The sequence below is a fragment of the Bombina bombina genome, chromosome 4 (genome assembly GCF_027579735.1).
Source record: "Bombina bombina isolate aBomBom1 chromosome 4, aBomBom1.pri, whole genome shotgun sequence".
In the NCBI taxonomy this organism is placed as follows: domain Eukaryota; kingdom Metazoa; phylum Chordata; class Amphibia; order Anura; family Bombinatoridae; genus Bombina; species Bombina bombina.
In genome coordinates, this window is record NC_069502.1 from 172,213,452 (window position 1) to 172,235,767 (window position 22,316).

Here is a 22,316-nt window from a genome sequence, read left to right on the forward strand (position 1 = left end):
GATCCACCGCTGGGCTAATAATAAAAGATAAAAAAATGATTTTGTTGTTTTTTGGGATGTTGGGGTGGAGAGCAAAATTGCATGGGGTGGGGGGTGAAGAAAATTTTTGCCCAGGGTCCAGTCAATATTAAAGACGGCCCTGCCTAACGTTAATGTGCGTTGCCTTTCGCTTGCATTTAAAAAATGTTACTTTCAACTTGCAATATGCACCTAATCTGCGCCTTAAACATTTACTTCTGCCAATGTTTGCGTGCAAGCGAAATCGCTAAATAGCACTCCACTTGTAATGTTTAACTTTCATGGCTTGCCCTTGTTACCCAGAGGGTGAGAGTACATTGAATTTTCTATGAAACAGTCACTACAAGTGAGAGTATTATCTTCCATGCAAGAAACCTTTACATTCAATAAGTGAAAGGCAAGAAGAAGAAAACAGTATTTTCTGTTTATGAGCTTATGGATTAGGTGGTGCAGTCATTTTTTATTTGCTCTTGCATTCAGCTTATTGGGAGAATTTCAATAATTTCTATTTATTAGAGTTAACCTACAATAATTTGGGGTTACTTTGTAATTATTGATGATGATCACCATATCACATCTCTTGCTTTTAAATTATTAAAAATGCATGCACTGATTCCTCCATCTTGTGTAGATTCTTTACTGCCTATCAATATGTTAATATTTTTTTTACTATTCCTAGTGATAATGAGGTGGGAACCAGTCCAGATCACCTGCGTTTCTACGGTTTCTACGAATTTTAGCATCAGACAATATCAGTACGTGCTCTGGTCATGACTAATGGTTACTATCTCCTTGCAATGCAGCAGCACCTTACTGCAGGAAACCCGCACCACGCCCAGGCTGGGGCAGCTCAGATTAGGGTGTGTAGAGAGCGAGAATCGGGGGAAGCTGCAATTCGTTACCACGGTAACAGTGACGTCATTACCACCCTGGAGCTTATTGGAGGAAACCCCGTGTGCGAAGCCGCAACCTGCCATTCAACCTAACCAAGCCTTTCTTAGTCTCCTCCCTATTGTCCACGCCCCCGGTAACCGCCCCAAAATTTACAGGTGGGTGGGGCTTTTGTGGAATTGGCGGTTCCCCTGCTGAGCTGTAATTGGTTGCGCTATGGAAGGCCCCGCCTCATTGGCGGACGTCTTCCTCTGAGGTTAGGCTGAGTAGGGAGGGTGTCTTTTGCTTCGAGCTGCGCTTTCTCATTCTCCCTTTCCTTCCTCCGCTGGCCAGCGGCTCGCAAGGTGAGTACTGGGTACTGTCAGTCAATGCGTGTGAGAGAGGAAACACGGGTTACGGCCTGACGTTAAGAGAATATAATGTGTTTATTTAATTATACATAGGATATTTGCTGCTCGCTGTCATTAGCGATTGGTATATGTGTGTGAAGTAATTTTATTTACATGTATGAGGACATTTGCTTGTATAATTCTGTAAAATATTATGTTTTTAGACAACTAGTAAGTTTACAGTTTTGCCCACCTATAAAATCATATTCATGGATGCGCAGGTTCCCAGTATATAGCTGGGTAAAACGTTATGTCTGGGAGTAGCTCTATGTATCGTTGTGGTTATGTACACTGTATTCTGACCTTGGCTATAAGCATGTTAGAGTGTTGTAAATCTGCGTTCTCTGTTACTCTAGAAACACCATTTTAAAACCTAGATTACTCAGTGCCATGCATATCGGTAACGTGTGGCTGCTTTGCTATGCGTTTATTGCTTCTCCTCACTATATTGCATTTGCTTACTGGTAGTATACGATAATGATGATCTTGTGCTGATCAGCTTCTGGATGACTGCACACTGACAGGACGCCATCAATCCCTAGACTGCATACTCCCCCATTTCACACCTTATTTTATCAGTGCTGAGCTGTTTGTCTTGTGAAGATGATTTGCCCTGTAGTGTGAGATGTGCATTATATGCAGAATTTAGCTACATTTTATTAGTGTACTGTTGCTGCTCTAGGATTGTAGCAATATGCAGTGTCTAGATGACATTGGACATTTTAGATCAGTGCCAGATCAAGCTGTTCTGCACTTATATTTACCCTAAAATCTGTTCCGTTTAGAATATACTGCATTTCTTTTATATAATGCTCTTGTGTAGATGTCATGCCCCCTCAAAATATATATATATTTTTATTCCTACCGTCACTAAGGTTAGAATGGCCTTTCTATTTACTATATTGGCATATGGAGCCTTTTACAGATAGACATGATCTCTTGTGAATGGTCTTCATAGATTAATTTAAGTATTACAAAGGCTGGAAATGCCATTTTTGCCTAGTGATTTTAGGTAAGTGAATTATTTCTCCCATGAAAATTATAATCACACAGCTATAACATTAATGACATTTTCTTGTACGTTTTTTATTTAATGAGGGCACATACTGAATCATGATTGTGAATTTGACTTGCATTTTGTGCAGTATATGGTTGTAAGTTGTATCTCTGTGAAGCCTCTCTGCCCTGAGGGGAGGGAGTAAAGGAAGGAGAGGCATTCAGGGCAGGGATGAACTAGAAAGCCTGGAGACAAAAGGCAGGGCAGCCTGATCCATTCCTTCTCTTCCCATTTGATTCCCATTACAAGGCTCCTCCCATTGCACTGACTCATGCTTTAACCCTTTATTGGGAGGATAGAACTTCAGGCAAGAATTTGAATTATCCTGTGATTTGATGGGGGGTTTTAGCAGCATATTCCCTCTTTTTGAGCTGCATATCTAAGGTGACTTTTATTATAAATTTGGAAATCGTAAAGGAATTGTGGATGCCTCTCTGGAATTTAGCTCCATTTGTAATCATCCAAGGACCTGGTTTATTTACCCAGCAAATTCTTTAATATCACTGCATTACTTTGCTGTTGTAGTTAATGTTTTTGTTCCAAAATTATCTGATACGTACATATTAGTTCTGTTACATGGTGTATGTATATATATATATTTATATTTTTTTAGACTTTTGCTACAGTATTGTTAAGACTCTGATATTTACACTTCATTCTTTTGCAGGTTACAGTTGCTTGATTGCACTTGAGACCTAGCGTGACTCGTCACCTGTTGACCATCCCCATCTTTCCCTTCCTTTCCCACTGTTTTGTTTCTATCCTCCCTACAAAGTCACACTCAAGATATGGAAAAGACCGAGCTGATCCAGAAGGCCAAATTGGCAGAGCAGGCTGAGCGCTATGATGACATGGCAGCCAGCATGAAGGCTGTTACAGAATTTGGTGAGGAACTGTCAAATGAAGAGAGAAATCTCCTTTCTGTAGCCTATAAGAATGTTGTGGGAGCACGGAGGTCTGCTTGGAGGGTCATCTCTAGTATAGAGCAGAAGACAGAGTGCTCTGACAAGAAGCTGCAGATGGTGAAAGAATATAGGGAGAAAGTGGAATCAGAGCTCAAAACAATCTGTGGAACTGTCTTGGTGAGTTGAAGATTTATACATTTGGTTACTTTTCTTATCAGAGGTCCAGAAATGTACTATTTAGCATTGGAATTAGCCTTTTTAAGGCTTACAGACATTTTTAAGTTGGATTTATAACATAACTTATAACATACAATATACAACTTATTTTTTTTAAATTGCCTAATATTTATAAATAAGCTTGTATGCTAGATTATTGAATCAAAACAAACTACAGGAGGTAAAAGGATTGTGTTTTGCTTTTCCAACAAAAAGGCTAAAAACAAAATTTTAAGAATGGTTTCATGCACCAAGCAAAAGGATGCCACATATGCTGAGTGCCCGTACTCTAACATTAAAACACTGCATCATCTTGTGCATGGCATAAACTAAGTGTTCGCTGATGCAATACACACCTGCTGAAATGGTAATGACTGTTTTAATAGAACTATTTTTGCTATTGGAAGTATATTGCAAAAATGCTTTGCTTTAAAATTGAAATACATTTAAAGGGTCATTATAGTAATTACATGTTCTAATCCGTTAGAGCAGTGGTCAGCAACCTTGGTGCCCCAGATGTTTTAGAACTACATTTCCCATGTTGCACAGACACTAGGTTGGCTGAGTATCATGGGAATTGTAGTTCTCAAACATCTGGGGTGCCAAGCTTGCTGACCCCTGTATTAGAGCATGTAATTTTAAGATCATTGACTCTAGACTGTGTTTAACCCCCCCCCCCCCCACACACACACACAAATGGGTTAAACACACAGTAGAAATACCCCTCAGGACATGTGGAGCACTGCTGGTCCTAAGCAGAAAATGCTGCTCTTCCATTGCATGTCCAGAGTGGTATTTCTACAGTGTTTAACCCCTTTGCAGGGGTTAAACACTCAGTAGTTAAAGGGACAGTATACTGTAAAAGAGTTTTTCCCTTAATGTGTTTACAATTGCTTTTTTTACCAACTGCAGAGTAAAAAATGAATGAAAATTAGCTTTTTAAGGTTTATTTCTGTATATTAAAGCTCTGGTTTTGTGTTTTGAAGCCACAGCCTAATAAAATAGGTTGAGCTTGTAGGTATAATCAGATCTCATTACTGTATCACATTGTGCACAAATACCTGCTTTATCTTATATCTGTCCTTAAAACAATCACCAATACTTTGAGAGAACAATGGAAAATCAACATTTTATTACCTTATCTCTGCTTTATCACACAGAGTGCAATTTCTTCTGCTGGCTGTGATTACAAAGCTTATCTATAGTTCGTACGCGCGGCCACAAACTTTCAGAATAGGTGGGGATACCACATGCTAAATTAACAATTTCAAATGCCAATATAAGGGTAAAGGAGCTACTTTTAAACAATTTAATACACTCCAGCAGGTAAAGTGGATAATTGGGAACAAATTAAAGGGGAGAAAATGTTTGAGTAAACTGTCCCTTTAAGGGTCAATGGTCTTAAAATGACATACTCTAACGACTTAGATCATGTCATTTTTTTTTTATTATTATAATAGCCCTTTAAGTTATTACCTTTCTATCTCTTTAAGTTCCTGGACATCTCCTTCATTGTTGCATTGTTTTTTAAAATGTGTAATTTGAAGCATGGTAATAAAGCCTTTTATCAGTGCTGTTACTCAAACACTTTACAAATAGCTAATTTTGGACGTCAAAAGCTGTGTTTGAATCTTATCTACTGGGAAGCTACAATGGAAAGTCTGTCAGCTACTTGTGCAGTAATTTTCTGCATTGTATGCACTACCGCATGTCAACAGTGCCACTTTCTCCTCTACTGGATCAATAATTGTTGAGCTGGAAAAAAAAAACCTGGTGTCTGCACTGCAGTAATGAGCATAGTGCAGATGGTCTATACCAGTTCACTACTAGAGCAGGGGATGCCACAATATAGTAAGTTCTCTTCTGATTTATTAGCCCTATCTGCTTGTGCATAGGAAAAATGAAAGGGTATTACAATATGCAGATAACCAGCACCAACCACTGTAATTTACTAATGACTTATTCATGCAAAATATTTTATTTATTTTTTTTCCCCCCATTTATATACTTGATCTCGTGTTTTGTACTATGTCTGCAACACTTTTGTTTAACGGGGCTATGGTAAAGGGACATAGAAATTAAGAATTGGCTTTATGCATCTTTTGGTTTATTTGAACACTTTAAGAGAAATCGTACATTAGATTTTTCTTTGCATAAATGTTTTTTTTAAATATCCATTTATATAGCTTATCTGGGGGTCTGTTTGTTTATTTTTAAATAACGTACTGATTTTCAGTCTCCTAACCAAGCCCTAAAGTTTTAGATGTATACAGGCGTCAGATTGCTTCTGTTTGTATAATGCAGACATATCAACTGGCTGAGCATCATGGGAAATGTAGTTCCAAAACCTCTGGAGGGCCAAGTTTGAGGATTTCTGGTATAATGGTTCTTTTCATATAAAGGGGAGGAGGGGGGTATGCTCTTAGTAACTTTCAGTGGGTGTCCCAGCCTAACCTCAATAAGTGCTAAATTGGTAGCTTCTAAGTGTTTTTTTTTATATTTTTATTTATTTTTTTTGTTCTTAAATACTTCATTTTTATATTAGTATCTGTGTATATTTATATATATATATATATATATATATATTATTTTGTTTCTCTAATTTGAAAATTGGTGTCTGTCCTTTTTTAACCCCTACAAATATTTTTATTTATTTTTTAATACCCTGTTCTTGACCACCCCAATTGCTGCTGCAGTTTACAAGTATGCTTCCTTGTCTGTTTCTTGCCTGTAAAAGACTAAAGTGGTCTGTCACATGTGCACTGTTGCTGCCTGGCAAGGCACACATAGGGTACCATTTAAGCTAGCACATACCAGTACACTGATATGAATGGTTACATCAATTTGTAGACCCTAAACCAGAGCTAGTTAAAGGGACAGTATACACTCATTTTCATATAACTGCATGCAATAGACACTACTATAAAGAATGAGATGCACAGATACTGATATAAAAATCCAGTATAAAACAGTTTAAAAACTTAGAAGCTCTGTTTAACTCTGTTGAAAAAGTAGCTATAAAGCCCACTGCAAGTGGGAAATAAGACCCTCCCCCTTCTTTTGGATATGAAGACCCTTTACACAAACAGGAGCAAGCTGGAGAAGGTAGCTGACAGTATTCTCATAAAACGTTGGGGCTTGGTTAGGTGTCTGAAAATCAGAGCAATGTTATTTAAAAATAATCAAAACTATACATTTAAAAAAAAAACTATGGGCTATATAAATCATCTACAAAACATTTATGCAAAGAGAAAATGAGTGTATAATGTCCCTTTTTAAAGTTTTTCAAAAAGGCAGTGGGTGGTTTGTAGTGTAGAAACCTTTTTTTAGGAGAAGCAATACTTTTAAATAAGGCTTAAGAAAAGGTGATTATTAAATTTGTATCTTCAAAACTCCCTTTCTCTGACTGTAAAATGGGAGATCAGTCAACAGCAGCATATTTTTATTGGTAGATCCCAATATACCTTGTGTATAATGCTCTTGGTAGCTTGTCTGCGGCTGTATGTGTACACACCCAGTGCTATGGAATTTGGCAACAATATAGAAATTATATATTCATTTGGGTAAGTGGTGATGTATTTTATAGAAACCTCTACTCCCTGGATTTGTTGGACTGTAGTGTAGTACAGGGCTTGATCATTCCTGATGCCTTAAAATATAGGCATGGTGCTTGTTAGCCCTGGAGTTTTCTGTACTGCCTGTCACCTGTCTGCAGCTGGTTTTCATGTGAGCGCCTACCATTCTACTTTGGCCTTGTATGACATACTACTACTGTACGAGTGGAACTGTAGAATTTGTGTTCCACTTGGCTCACCACTTCCTGTAATTTCATGCAAGATATTATAGTGGCTGCAGGCTGCTCTGAACAATGGAAGGTGTGGTCTGTGTGCACACCTAGAGGATGTGTGCTAGGTTTGAACCCCAACAATAGTTTTGCTACTGTGTCCCAGACACTATACATCAAGGCAGTTTTACAGTCAAACAATTTAGGGTGAATGTGGGCGCTTTCAAATTGCAGACAGTGTATGTACAGTTTGGGTGAAGATTTATGGGCGGGAATTTTAATTTTTTTAAATAAGTAGAAATAAAATTGGCAGTAATATGGAGCTACACAAGTCCTATGCAGCCCAAATATATGGAAATTGGGATATATACCATAGTGGTTTATGGAGAGATGCATTATGTACTGGTGTGGGTAACATGCAGTTCTGGAGTATGTGATGGAAATCTACTTTGTGTGCCTATCCATGTACAGCCTGCCACCTACAAACTAGGTTTAATGGCTACATGTGGCCTGCAGCATTTTTCTTTTAGATGTGCTGGGGAACTACTTTCATCTGCTGCAAAGATGGAGGAGTCAGAGCAGAAGGTTGCTATGCACTAAGAGCACTGCTGCGGAGCAGTTATGGAGACTGAAGCAAGATAATTATTAGTATAGTTTCCTGGTGCTTTGTGCTCTGACTACACGTGCGTGATCTCTCCTTCATACATTACTCCTGTAGAAGCCACGAACCTAAATGTAGCCATCAACCAGCAAGCGCTATCCAGGGTGCTGAACAAAAAATGGGCTGGCTCTTTAGCTTAGATTCCTGCTTTTTCAAATAAAGATAGCAAGAAAATGGGGAATTTTTTTTTCTGATAGAAGTAAATTAGAAATTTGCTTCAAATTTCATGCTCTCTGAATCATGAAATTTGAATAAAATTGGGTTTAGTATCCCTTTGTCTGTAGCGAACAAGGTTAGCAACGGTCATTATGTTAAAGTGCATTGTTCTGCAATTTGATCATCTAAAGCCAGTAAGGGACAGCTATGTAGCAGTTAGCCCCCTCAAGTAGTGTGCATTTTCAGCTTTGAGAATTTTGAATATCCACAAGATTTAGAGCTAAAAATATGTAATGTAAACATTTTATGCAACTATTTTGGTGTTTACTGTCCCTTTATGGATATTCTGTGAATTCTTGCACATGCTGAGTAGAACCTGATGCCTCTGTGTATAAAAGTGTGCACATTTTGAAAATAGAGTATATAATTGTCCAATTTGCGCTCTGAATCATGAAAGTTTAATTTTGACTTTTTAGTGTTCCTTTTTTAAAGCACTGATTTTCAAACCTATCCTGAGGCCTCCCTAACAGGCCAGATTTTCAGGATTACCTTGGGTGAGAGCAGGTAAAATGACCATGTTTACTAATCGCCTGATTATTCACTCTGTACTCCAGTTCAGATATACGCAAAATCTGTCCTGTAAGGAAGGTTTGAAAACCAGTGCCTTAAAGTGACATTTACCCAGAGGAGGGCCTTTTTGGTTGAGGGATTGCTTGTTCCTCTAGCATTTTGGTAATCTCCAGTTAAAGGTGGTCTGTCCAACTTAAAAATGGGTAAATTTTAATGGAAGTTTGGGTGCTACTATAGAGCATCTATCTACCCCTCTGATTTAATTAGAGCAGTAGACCTCTAGTGGGAGAATTCTTTTAAATGAGATGTGACAACCCCTCTGATTTTCAGGTGATCATTTGTAATGTAATAGTACAATTGTGGTTTAATGTCACTTTTTTTTTTTTTTTGAAGATCGTCACATTGAGTTAAAGGGACACTAAACCCAAAATGTCTTTCATGATTCAGATAGAGAATACAATTTTAAACATTCAAATTTACTTCTATAATCTAATTTGGTTCATTTTCTAGATATCCTTTGTTAAAGAAAAAACAATGCTCTTAGGTGAGCCAATATGAGGCATCTATGTGCAGCCACCAATCAGCAGCTACTGAGCCTATCTGTGTTTTTCAGCAAAGAATATCAAGAGAATGAAGCAAATTAGATAATACAAGTAAATTAGAAAGTTTAAAATGGCATTTTCTTTCTAAATAAAATTTTGGAAATATGTTAAGAAATTACTCCTGTGTTCATAATTATATTGTTTGCCATAGAAAATTACACCAGTGTATTTCTGCAAACTGACATTCATTTCTGAAAATGCTTTCTCTGTTTAAATTTTTTTTTTTTTACACAGGAATGTTTTTTTGTTTTTTTTTCATGTAGGAAAATAAAGTACATATTTGTGCAGTAATAGTCCACCAGATAGAAGCTCAATAGTTTAAAGGGCCATAATACCCAAATGTTTAAACACTTGAAAGTGATGCAGCATAGCTGTAAAAAGCTGATTAGAAAATATCACCTGAACATCTCTATGTAAAAAAGAGAGATATTTTACCTCAAAAGTTCCTCAGTAGCCAAATCCCATTGTAAAGGATTTCTAAGCAGCATTTTAGTGTGTTTGTCCTGGGACATCTGAAGGGATGAGCATCGTGCACTCTCATATTATTTCACCAATCAGGTAAAGGAAGCTTACTATGAAATCTCATGAGAGTTAAGTGAAATCTCATGAGATCACAGTAAGAGTTCATGACCTCAGCACTGCTGATGCTGATTGGCTGCTGTTCATTTCTTTTTTTTTTTTAATTTGTTTACCTGCAGCTGGGAGCAGCTGAGTAACTTTTTACACAGAACTTACTCTGCTGAGCTGAGGAAATTGTGAGGTAAAATATCTCTTTTTTACATAGAGATGCTCAGGTGATATTTTCCTGTCAGCTTTTTACAGTTTTACTGCATCAGTTTCAAGTGATTTAGCATATGAGTATTATGTCCCTTTAAGTCAAAGCTTGGAGAATAGTTGTGTGGCTGTATGTATTCATGTGATAAATGCATTTATTTTATTTTTTTTATTATTTTTTTATATTATTGGAAATATTATAGTACAAACATCTAAAGCCACCCCTTTGTCTTTTGGGGGGTGTGTTTTTTTGTTTTGTTTTTTTTGTTCATCCCCACTGTGGGCTGAGTGACTTGCAGGTTGGACAGACCGCCGAAGTCCAGCAACTTCAGCATTTCCTTGGTGTCAGGATCAATCACCTGATCCAGGGCAGATATCTCAGGGACATGGTTATCCCTCCTTTCTCTCTCCTCCTGAAGTTTGATGGAGATACCTCTGACAGACCCTCTGTGGATTTGTTTCAGATGTGACATACCCAGCAATCTTGTTACGTAGTTTCTTGCTTGGGATGATTGCGATTTCCTCACATACTCTTGTGTGGAAGTCTCTGCCCTGCCGGGTGTAGTAATTTTCGATAATGACCCTAGCGGCCTTTCTTGCGTTTTGTTTTGATGCGTCCCATGTTGGACAGAGCTGGTAGAAGCCTCGTGATATATGCATTAACAATTATTGAACCCCTTTAATTTTGTCCTTATTCTTGGACTCAAAGAATTGTATAAAATCACCTATTTTTTGGTAAAAATACACAAATAGAAAATGCACTTTTTAAGATGCAAAAGTGACACTGGCATGTTCTATAATGTATCATTTCACCATTCCAAATGAGAATTTAGACGTTGTGTCCTAATTTAAAAACTAGATATCTATCGGCATTTCTCTAAAATGATTTTTACCATATGTTATGAACTTCTGATTTGTAAGTATTCTCCTGTCTCTATCCAAAGCTGGCATGGGGGGACTTTATCCTGTATAGAATGTCATGGATGTTTTTTTTTTCTTTTTTTTTTTTTTTCTTGGGTGGTGGGGTTGTTTTTAAGTCGCTCATTTTATTTAAATACCATCAAAAAAAAAAATATTCTCATAAACAAAAGATCTGAGCCCAGATATCACTATCCTCATTTTTGCTATGTTTGCTTGACAGTTGTATGGCCATGAAACCGTTCAATGGTACTTCCATATGCCAAGTGATTGCTGCTTCTATTATGACAGTAAACCAAAAGGTAGGGTCAGCACAACAGATGAGTGCACAAGAGACAGGGATATACTGCTAAATCCCTCCAAACATCAATATATATAGTGAGTCTCCAGCACTGTGAGGTAATTTTTTATTTTTTTTATTGTAGAGACATAAAAATCAGCAGTGTTTCAGGGATTAACCCCTTAATCATGCTTTTATTATGATAAACGGGGCATGTGACTCCTTTTTGTCAAAAGCCTCTTCAAGTGCTCAGGTTGGGTTGTGAAGGCCCATTTGAGTACCCCGGGTACATTTGGAGTCACTGTGTAGATTGGTGATTGTGATAAGTTATGGCTCTTTAAATTTTTCGAGGAAAATCTGTAATTGTGTAGTAGAACTGAACAAAATGTTAGAGGAAAGCTCAATAGGCCTGTCTCTTTTTACAATGGTGAAGAGGTTTACATGTCTTGAGAACCTTGTGTTGCAATAGTTTTTTTGTACAGTTAGTGGGGAGTAGTCTCCCTTCTTGTTCTGCGACTTATTGAACTGTTAATCTCCCCCTGCCCCCTTCTTTAATATGTCCTGCCAAGCGGACTGTTTATTTTCCATTACATTTTAAAGGGACATTAAGCATTCATTAACTTAAAATTCCCTTTAACCACTTTGCTGCGCATTATAAGTGGTGTTTTTTTTCCCCCCTCTCTCTCCATGCACAGGGATTGCCGATCAAACGCTGCTTTTGGCAATGCCCCTCTACAGGCTGGGGATCGGTGGTGGCCTAGAAGGCAGCGCTACCAGACTTCATGGAAGTGCCAGTGACATCACCACATGCTCGTGATGACGCTACAAAGGGGGCTGAACCAGGATGCACTGGTAGCTGGATGTGGAGGTTCTTCAAACCCCTCAATCTCAGCTCTTAGCATTTACAAACCTCAGTCCCCTCATTTGAAAGAGAATTGCCTTCTTTCAAATGGTCTTGGCGCAGTACTAGAAAGTAGATGTGTTGAAAAGAAAAAACACACATGGGGATTTGCTTGGGTATGTTCCAGATTTATTTTGTTATTGTGCATATAAAATGTCTAGAGACCCCTAATAAAAGTCCATCTTATTCTAAAAAAAACAGTTAATATTGTCTATAGTCAGGTGATCACCTTGCAAGGGGGGAAAAAAGTGCTTTTATTTCTCTACTGCACAATGATGCCTCTCTAACCTTTTTATTATAGGCCTCTATTTCACATGTGGCAACACTTGATGACAATTTTGTAAGGTCACTGGACCATTTTCAATATTTACAATTTTACCGTTTTTACCACAACTATCTCACATGCCATAAACTATACATTTAATGGCTGGGGAAAAAACTGTGTGGGGGTTACTTACTGAACCTTACAATAGGGTTTAAATGTAGGTAGCAAAAAAGCTGTGTTTTTTTTTTTTTTTTTGTTTTGTTTTGTTTTTTAACCTCATGAGATTGTACCTTACTCTGTACTAGCCGTTTTTGTTACAACTCGGTTCTACCCTATGTCACCAGACTGAGTTGAGCTAGTGAGCCTTTTGTACATGTACAGTTCTATATTGACACCTAGTGGGTTAATGTTAAGCTGCAGGGATTGGTTGGCTCTTGCTTGCATATAACTGTTAAAACAGTCATCACCAGAACACAGTGCATGGCTGAAAACTTCTGGTGAATGACAGTCACCATGTAGCTCCCACCCCTTCTGTTTTTTTGTGTGACATATATATAAAATTTATTTTGTTATTATATTATTCTGGCCACTTTAAAATGATCGTCCTATTTCTGTCCATTGGCATGACGATCTGGGCTGCATACAATTCAGCAGACTGCCCAGATGCAGCTCAGATTGTGATATCAGTGGGTGGAGTTTGGCAGCCATTTTAAAGTAACTTCCTTTTTAAAATAACTGTTAAAGTTCCTGCTTCATGATATAGAAAGGGGTTCAAGAGGCTATTTGCAGCTCAATGTAAGGTAAGACTTTAAGATGACTAAGGTGTAGACTGTCTGTTTAAACAGTGGGGTCATGGCAGGATCATCGGTCATTGATGTGAAGGTTCTTTTTTTTTTTTTTTTTTTTTTTTTTTTTTTCCTAGAACACTTCATATGACTAAAAATTTTGTTAACATGATTGTACACATGTTCCTTTTAAGGCTGCAAAGAAAATGCTCTCTGCGTTTCTCAATTCCACTCCTCAAGGAGCCCTGACAGATCAGATTTTAAGTGTTTCCATTCTAAGGCTGTTGGCTGAATCACCTATGCTCAGGTAGGGAAATACTTTACATTTTGCCTGTTGGTCAAGGACTAGAATTGAGAAACGCTGTTAGAAAATCTTAGTGCACTATTGCTTGTAGATCAACTGAACTGCTTTGCAGGGTTTAAACAGTTGACTTGGTTAGCTCCAGAGCATCAATACACTGCGGGGTACTAGATAAACACATCTGCTGAGTAAATGCCATTAGGCCACCAGCTAGCTACCCATACTGCATTACTGCTCCTGGACCTACCTAGATAAGGTTTTATACAAAGAATACCAGGAGAAGGAAGTAAATATGAGGCAATGCCTGCTGGGGATTCAAAGAGCCCTTGTTTAATATAAATTCCTGTTTTGTATCTTTGTGGTGTTTATCATTAACTTTATTGTGGAAAGAAACAAAACAGGCCATAAACTTTACATTTGCTTTACCCCTGCACATTTCCTTTGTTTTCAGACTTTACTTGACAAATTCTTAATAGCAAGCTCAACCGTCCCAGAGAGTCAAGTCTTTTACCTGAAAATGAAAGGAGACTACTACAGGTACCTTGCTGAGGTGGCAACTGAGGAGGACAGGACTCGTAAGTATCTTGCAAAATTCCTTTTTTAATAGGAAAGTCTGCATGTTCATCACGGAAATAAAATGGGGAACCACTGTGGACAATCAAAAGGTTTTCAAATTGTTTTAATTAAGGAACATCGGTAATTCTTTACATGTGTAGCAATGTGTATTGGGCCCTACAAATAAAACCTGCTAAATCAATACCAGCATATACCAGAGAGAGAGCTCTGCAGCACTCCACATCTTTTTATGTGATCTTATTACAAGCAGTAAGACATAGGCGACGTTTCAGGCTTTTGCCCTTTCTCAAGCCAAGTGATTAAACACATAGTTAAGGCCTACTTTTTTATAGGCTGTAAGTGTAGCAAAACATGTCAATTAAGTTTTAAAGAGACAGTGTTATATACAACGTTCAATGCTTTCATATTTCCTTTTTCAACATTTATGAAAGTGTAACATTATACTTGTATTTTAAAATAAATATATACTGTTTGAAAAAATGTAACTTATTATAACCAATTGTGTATAATTTGTTAGTGCATAAAATAGTATATGTATAAAAAAAAGTGAATTTAATTTTATCCAGTATGATTAATTTAAACTAACAAATAATTGTTAATCCTTTAAGAAGTGCTATCTCTTATGATGGATGTTTAAGGGGAGCAAAACTCCTGCAGCTTATTCTATATTCCTGTATTTATCTGGCTTGGTGGGACAGAAGCAGCTTGCACCCATCAACTAAGGAGAAATTGATGCTGATATATATATATATATATATATATATATATATATATATATATATATATATATATATATATATATATATATCTCTATCATACATTACTATATAAAGTAATTGCTTTGCTCCTTAGCATTCTGAGTGGTGTTAGCTCTTATAGAGTAACCATTTTACATTCAGTATTAAAGGAACGGTAAATAACTTGCCATTAATAATATTCCTTTTTGTGTTGCCAAAAAACCTTTTTACCAAAAGCCTTTTTGCCGCAATTTTTTTTCAATAACTTAGCTGTACCCTTCATATGGCGTTTGTTTTTTGAGGATCCAATATATGGCCGGTTTTATCCTGCATACATCAAGGCTAGCCATGTTCATATTTTTAGTGTAAAGTACATTGTTTTACAAGTTCTGTTAAAACCAAATAGAGAAATGTAGCAGGGTACTTTATATCCTGAGAAATAAAAAAAAAAATCAACAATTTTTAGAGCTCCCTTACATGAAACGCATATAGCAAAGTTGTCTAACCCTGCGTTTTGAGATGCAATTCACTGTTTTTATATTGGCTGCTTTTTCTGTAAAGTATTCTTTTCTAATATTCCTAAAGGACTGAATACATTTTTAGAGTTTACTTTGGTCAGCCTGAGAGAGTCTAAGTTAGCCCCAAGGCTGTGATATGAAATGTCATTGCAGAAAATGCAGCATATCTGTAGAAAGAATGGGCCACATGCAGGAACTGTTAGTGCTTTCACTTTTCAGCACTGTGTTAACAGAACAGTCAAATACAGAGCTGCGCTACAAAGTGTCAGTACACGGCTTTATGACAGGCTTTCAGTGGTTTTTGTGGGGGGTTTTGTTTTCCCCAACTCCAATATGCAGCTAATTTACAATTCAACTTTGTTCTACTGCCAATATATTAAACATTAAAAAATGCTTTATAATTTTTTTTAGTTAAAGGGACACTGAATTTTTATTTTGTGATTCAGATATGGCATGCAACTTTCTAATTTACTCCTATTAGCAAATGTTCTTTATTCTCTTGGTATCTTTATTTGAAAAGCAAGTTTAGATGCCGGCCAATTTTGGTCAACAACCTGGGTTATTCTTGCTGATCCACCAATAAACAAGAGCTGTCCAAGGAATCTGGACTTTTTTTTTTTTTTTTTTTTTTTTTTTATAAAGAAAGCAAGAGAACGAATAAAAATTAATAGGAGTAAATTAGAACGTTTCTTAAAATTGCATGCTCTATCTGAATCACAAAAGAAAAAAAATTGGGTTCAGTGTCCCTTTTTAATCCAACCTATTGCAATTAAAGGGAAAGGAAACCCCAGCATTTTCTTTCATGATTTGGATAGAACATACCATTTTAAACACCTTTCCAATTTACTTCCATTATCAAATTTGCTTCATTTTCTTGTTATCCTTTGAAGGAACAGCAATTCCCTACTGGCAGCAAGATTAACACATCTAGTCAGCCAATCGTAAAAGACAAATGTGTGCAGGCACCAATTAGCAGCAGCTCCCACGAGTATGTGTTCTTTTTCAACACTGGATACCAAGAGAACAAAGCACATTTAAAAATAGAAGTGAATTTAAGTGTCTTAAAATTACTTAATCTATCTAAATCATGGAAGTTTAATTTTGACATTCCTATCCCTTTTAAGCTGGTGCTTTAGTGTAACTGCCTAATTCATGGAAGGATATTACTTTTTTTTTTTTTTTTTTTTTTTTTTTTTTTTTTTAGATAGGGCATGCAATTTACTTCTAATTTTCTTAGCTGTATAGCTATCCTTTGAAAAAGAGTTCCCAAGTTTGCTCAGGAACAACAAAACACTACGGTAGCTGCTGATTGGTGGCTGCACATCTCTCGTCACTAGAGGCAGAACTTTTATTCACTTTCTGCGATCAGATTTTTTTTTTCTGCAGGTAATTTTGAATTTAAATTAGACCGTTAATACTAAAGCACCAGCTCAACTGCAATGTATTGAAAAACTGGAGAATAAAACTTTTTTTTAAAGTATTATAATATATTGCAGCGCAAATTACCTGCAGGGACTTTATTTTTTTATGGTTTGAATAAATTTGTTTCTCTTAGTCTAACATCACATAATTAGGAAGTACAAATGTAGTAAAAAAATGTGCATTGCTCAAAAGAACACATTACTTTTCGCGCCCTCTAGTGACGCTTAATCATAGGCCTATGATTAAGCGCCACTAGAGGGCGCAAAACGCGTCAGGCTGTCTGTCCCTCATTGTCAGTCTGCCTTATGTCTAGTGTTTAAGTGTTCCAGTTTTTTTTGTAATTGGAAGCTGAATAAAGATTTTTTTTCTTTCATTTAACACCCAGAGTAGTGCCTGCCAATTTTTTTTTTTTTTTTTTAATTTTTGGTATGCACATTTGGGGTTGATCTCCCTGGCTACGACACTCCGGTACAGCTTGCCTTCTATTGGATGATGACTCCACGTTTGTTCCGGATTAGTGCAACCACACACCGTGGCCTTTTCCTGTATACAAAAGCACTGACAGTTCCTGCATGTGTCCTGTTTCTGCAGACATGCTGCGTTTTCTTTTGTATCCTTTTTGTTGAAGGAGCAGTGATGCACTGCTGGGAGATATAATTGTATCACCTGATGTATTAAAGGGACAATCCACACCAGACTTTTTGTTGTTTAAAAGATAGATAATCCCTTTATTACCCATTCCCCAGTTTTGCAAAACCAACACTGTTATATTAATACACTTTTTACTTCTGTGATTAACTTGTATCTAAGCATTTTCTGATCGCCCCTAATCACATTACTTTTAGTTATTATCTATTGACTTGCATTTTAGCCAATTAGTGCAGTGTCTGCCACGGGCGTGATCACAATGCTATCTATATGGCCTACATGAGCTTGCTTTCCCCTGCTGTGAAAAGTAAATAAAATAGAGGCGGCCTTCAAGGGCTTAGAAATTATCATATGTGCCTTCCTAGGTTTGCTTTCAACTAGAATACCAAGAGAACAAAGCACAATTGTTGATAAAAGTAAATTGGAAAGTTGTTTAAAATTACATGCCCTATTTGAAAAATGAGGTTTTTTGGACTGGACTGTCCCTTTAAGCTGCTGCATATGTGCAGCCACCATTCAGCAGCTAGTTCCCAGTAGTGCATTTCTGCTCCTCAGCCTTACTAGGTATGACTTTAAACAAAGGATACAAAAAGAACAAAGCAAATTAGATAGTAGTACATTCAAAAGTTGTTTAAAACTTTGTGCTCTCTTTTTTACTCCTTTTGATTTTACTGTCAATTTTTAAAGCATTGCTGCTGGTATTCCTGGTGTCCTGTGAAATGGCAATATCTTGCAACATTTTCTTTGGACACAGCTTATTATAAATGTGTTACTGCAGCATCTTTGTATTTACAGTGAATTTACCAGCTTTATACTTTAATAACTAATCTTATTTTGCTGTAATCTTGCTTGACATCTTAATCCGTCATTTAGCACTATCTCTATTTACTTTTCAACAGGAACAATAGGAGACTCTCAAACATCTTATCAGGAGGCGTTTGACATCAGTAAGAAGACAATGCAGCCAACGCATCCCATTCGCTTGGGCCTTGCTCTGAACTTTTCCGTATTCTACTATGAGATTCTCAATTGTCCGGAAAAGGCTTGCTTACTGGCCAAAACCGTGAGTTTCTTTCTAATCATTTTGACTCCTATCTTGATTCCAGTCTTCGGATTCAGGACAAGATTTAATTTAATTTTTTTTTTTTTTTTTTTTTTTTTTTTTTTTTTGTGTTCAGAGATTTGCTTTAAATAGAAAAAGTGAACAAGTCTTTGCTGCAACAGATAATTTTAAAGATCAGTTTAAGATGTGTTTTTTTTTTTTTATAACAGGCTTTTGATGAAGCCATTGCAGAACTCGATACACTGAATGAGGAATCTTACAAAGACAGCACTCTCATCATGCAGTTACTTAGGGACAACTTAACAGTAAGTGCATTATCTAATATTGGTCTTCTGCTTGAATGATTTAAACCACCAAATTTAGACAAAAATAAGCTTACATTTTTTATTTTAACTATTCTTCCCTTGCATCATATTTTGCTTTTTGAAGCTTTATTTGTAGCCTCAAATATTTTAGTTTGTCCTGTGGTATTCAGGTAGTCAGTATTGTCTTGTGTAGAAGATGGAATAGTAGGTCCATGAGGATCAATTGAGGTTGCATTTGATTCTTGTCTTCCATGCAACTTCTGTACACAATCTCATTTTCTCTCCTTTATAATCATAGTAAACCTTTCACAAGTTTTTGCCTTTTATCACCCAAATTTTGCGTTAAATAGGCAGCCATAATCCTCCCTTTTTTTAATTTCTTTTCCCTTCCTTCCCTATCTGTTCAATTTTTAAAGTTGAATAAAGATTAGTTAAAAAAAAAATAGTGTGAAAGATGTCAATTAATAATTTGGGCGATACTAGAGCCCCCTTTATATTCTTATGGGTGCTAACTATGTTCCATCTCTATGCATGAATACATAACTATTAGTCTGATTTGCATACACTAGTAGATGTGATATTTTACTAATATGAACCATAACACCAGTCTTAGCCCATTTAACATTGTTTCCTTCTATCCCACTCAAAACAACTCATCTGTAAATTTAAAACATTTTTTATTTGTAAACCGCATAACATTTGACAATTACATGCATACAACTACAATAAAAACTTAATTTACCAAATTTTATATTTTAGTGAATATTGTGCACTATCTCAGATGACATATTGAGTAAGCAGTAGGGACAATTAACCACCTGCAAAGAACTAGTACTGTGTGTTCACTATAGGGAAGGGTGGAAGTAGCTGGGCCCCATATCCTTGTACTTTTTTTAACCGTTCTTGTTAAGTTGTACTACAGATGGCATATCTGAATGTGAAGGACACCATATTCAAAGTTAAGATTAACTTTTTTTTTTTTTTTTTTTTCCCAGTTATGGACATCCGACAATACAGCAGATGAAAGTGATACTGTAGAGCAAGGCGAAAACAACTAATTTGCAGTGGGTGCAGCTCTCTTCCTCAAGAATCCTTTTTACACCTCTCCATTCCTTATTGCTCAAATGGATTTCCTGTAGCAATGAATCCATCCATTTGTAATGGAATTCAACTGTTAATAGTCTGTTCACGTTGCAGTTATGGGTGAAATCCATCTTAAATTTTATTTCATTTTTTCCCTTCCAGCCTTTTCGGTGTGCATTTTCTGCTGTAGATAAGTATTAAGTTTAACTTCATGCTAAAATAAACATAAGTCATTTCCAAACACTTATGTAGAGGACTTGAAGCCTATATGGTATTTAAATAAAAAAAAAAGGAAATTGCAAACATCGATCCCTAAAAAAACTTTCTTCCCTCAGTGTAAAACATTCATCAAGTTAACTGCTGCAAAAAACTTTTCTTTCCACCCTCCTACCATTTTATATATATTTTTATTTTTTTTATTTTACTTCTATTTGTTCAAAATGTTAACTTTCTTTGGTGTATTGATGTGTGGTTCAGATCCTTTTTGCTAGTTTGGCTGTCTCTTGGCGATTTTAAAACTGGCAAAGGCATGAACCTATGTCTGAGACTGGTAACTGTTTGGGTCTTCACACATTTTGTTTTAATTTTTTTTTTTTTTTTTTTTAATTGGTTTTGTTTTTTGTTTTCCCTGCTGTTTCATTGAGAACCTCAATCTCTTCCAATAAATATTCATTACACTCCTTGTCTGTCATGATCCCTAGTGAGGGGAGAGTGCTTTTGTGTGAGTTCACTTTCTAAATGAATAGGTTTACATTAAACTAAAAAAAATAGCAGAGAAAAAAGTAAAATTAAATATTGCAAAACTGCTAATTTTCATCCAGGTTGGTTGTCTCTTAAAACAAGTTTATTAATAGTTTCTACACAGTAGGCATTAACTAGGGTGTTGTGTAACCATAGAGGTTTTCCTTCTTTGTATTTATGAAGCTGTATTCTTCTAACATTTGTCACACTAGATGGGATATGGTTGTAGATAAATTATTTTTACAAAAGCAATTTTACCATGGTTAAAAATGTGAAAAGGGGACATTTTGTGTTAAGCGACAGTCAACATTTTATAATTCACAGCACACTACTTTAAAAAGCTTTACATCTTACTATGTTCTTTTGATGAAGAGCATACTTAGGTAGGCTCAGGATTGAGTATCTTGAGAGCTATGTGGCATCAGTATTTGCAGTGTTAATCTCTGCTGCCATGTAGTGCTGAAAATGTGTTCAGACTCCTGAGTATCTCTATCTAGGGTGAAATAATATTTAATCACACTTAGAAGTTTTTGTTTTGTTGCTCGAGTGACAGAAGCCTTGGTAAAAGCTAGTACAACCATTTGCAAAATGGACAGCTGCTAATTCTTGGATTATGCATGGTCTCTTTTGTGCACACAGACATCCGCTCGCAATAAAATGCGCAAGACTTTATACATTGCTGGCTATCATAATACAAGAAGCAGCCATTTTACGGTTTGCTCAAAATTCAGAAGTGCTGTGTTGTCTTTGCCTTAAGATGGTTCACAAGCCTTCACTTGTGGAGAGTCTCTTCATGGCAAGAGGAGACAACACTCTTAACATTTGCAGTGTTTGGGAGGGGAGGGTGCACTGGTGGGGAGGAACAATTAGCCTTTGGTAAAGGTTTTTGCCTACTGGAAGGAGAAGATAAAATGTATGAAATGCACTTCTTTGCATGGATCAGTTTACTTTGATGCAATCTGTAGCACTGTTTGGGTGATTAAAGGGTATTTAGGGCCTTTTACTGTCTCGGTGGCCAGAGAATATACTAATTAGTCCAGTTAAGTGTGGGGGGGGGTTGTGTGTTTTTTTTTTTTGTTTTTTTTTTTTAATGCTGTAGCTCCATGTATCTTAGTTGGCTTGGAAATTTAATTTTCTTCCATAAGGCAGGGAGAGTCCTCAACTTCATTCATTACTGTTGGGAAATACAACACCTGGCAACCAGGAGGAGGTATACACCCCAGCCAAAGGCTTAAATACCCTTCCCACTTCCCCTATCCCCCAGTCTTTCTTTGCCTTTTGACACTATTGGAGGTGTCAGAAGATTTGGATAGTCCTGTATGGGTATGTTCCCTTCAAGAAAGGACTGGAGTTCTAAGTAATCATGTTAACCTCTGGAGATGCAGGGAAATTTTTTTTCTCTCACACTCACTCACTCCCTCTCCCCGAACACATCCAGACTGTTAACAGCTCCTGTGCAATCAGTGTTGACGAGTTTCACTGCTTGCTGCTACACAAGTCCATGTCAGAAGCGCTGCTACAAGACTGTCACACTCAAGAGGCTGTGCCTGTTCCACAGCATGGATCCTGGAGGGTAAGACAGTGGTTTTTTTTTTTTTTTTGGTTTTTTTTTTAATATACACTTAAACTCTATACAGGGTAAGTGTGGCTCTTTTATCGGATCAAGGGTTAATATCTCCCTCTGAGATTATTTGAAGAGCTTGGGGATTTATATCTGCTTAAAATGAAGGTAAACTTTGATGAATGAAAG

The 22,316-nt window shown here is 36.7% G+C and overlaps 1 protein-coding gene and 1 pseudogene across 1 annotated transcript; one reads left to right on the top strand and one right to left on the bottom strand.

Annotated features, from left to right (window-relative positions):
* The first annotated feature begins 1,116 nt into the window (after nucleotides 1–1,116).
* On the top strand, nucleotides 1,117–20,505 carry YWHAQ (tyrosine 3-monooxygenase/tryptophan 5-monooxygenase activation protein theta). Its single transcript, XM_053709700.1, has 6 exons — nucleotides 1,117–1,253; nucleotides 3,023–3,437; nucleotides 13,925–14,048; nucleotides 18,274–18,437; nucleotides 18,647–18,742; nucleotides 19,738–20,505. Exons 2-6 carry the CDS (start codon nucleotides 3,144–3,146, stop codon nucleotides 19,798–19,800), a joined length of 741 nt encoding a protein of 246 aa, XP_053565675.1. The 5' UTR covers nucleotides 1,117–1,253; nucleotides 3,023–3,143; the 3' UTR covers nucleotides 19,801–20,505.
* On the bottom strand, nucleotides 10,236–10,645 carry LOC128658298 (40S ribosomal protein S17-like; annotated as a pseudogene).
* Nucleotides 20,506–22,316: the final 1,811 nt, after the last annotated feature.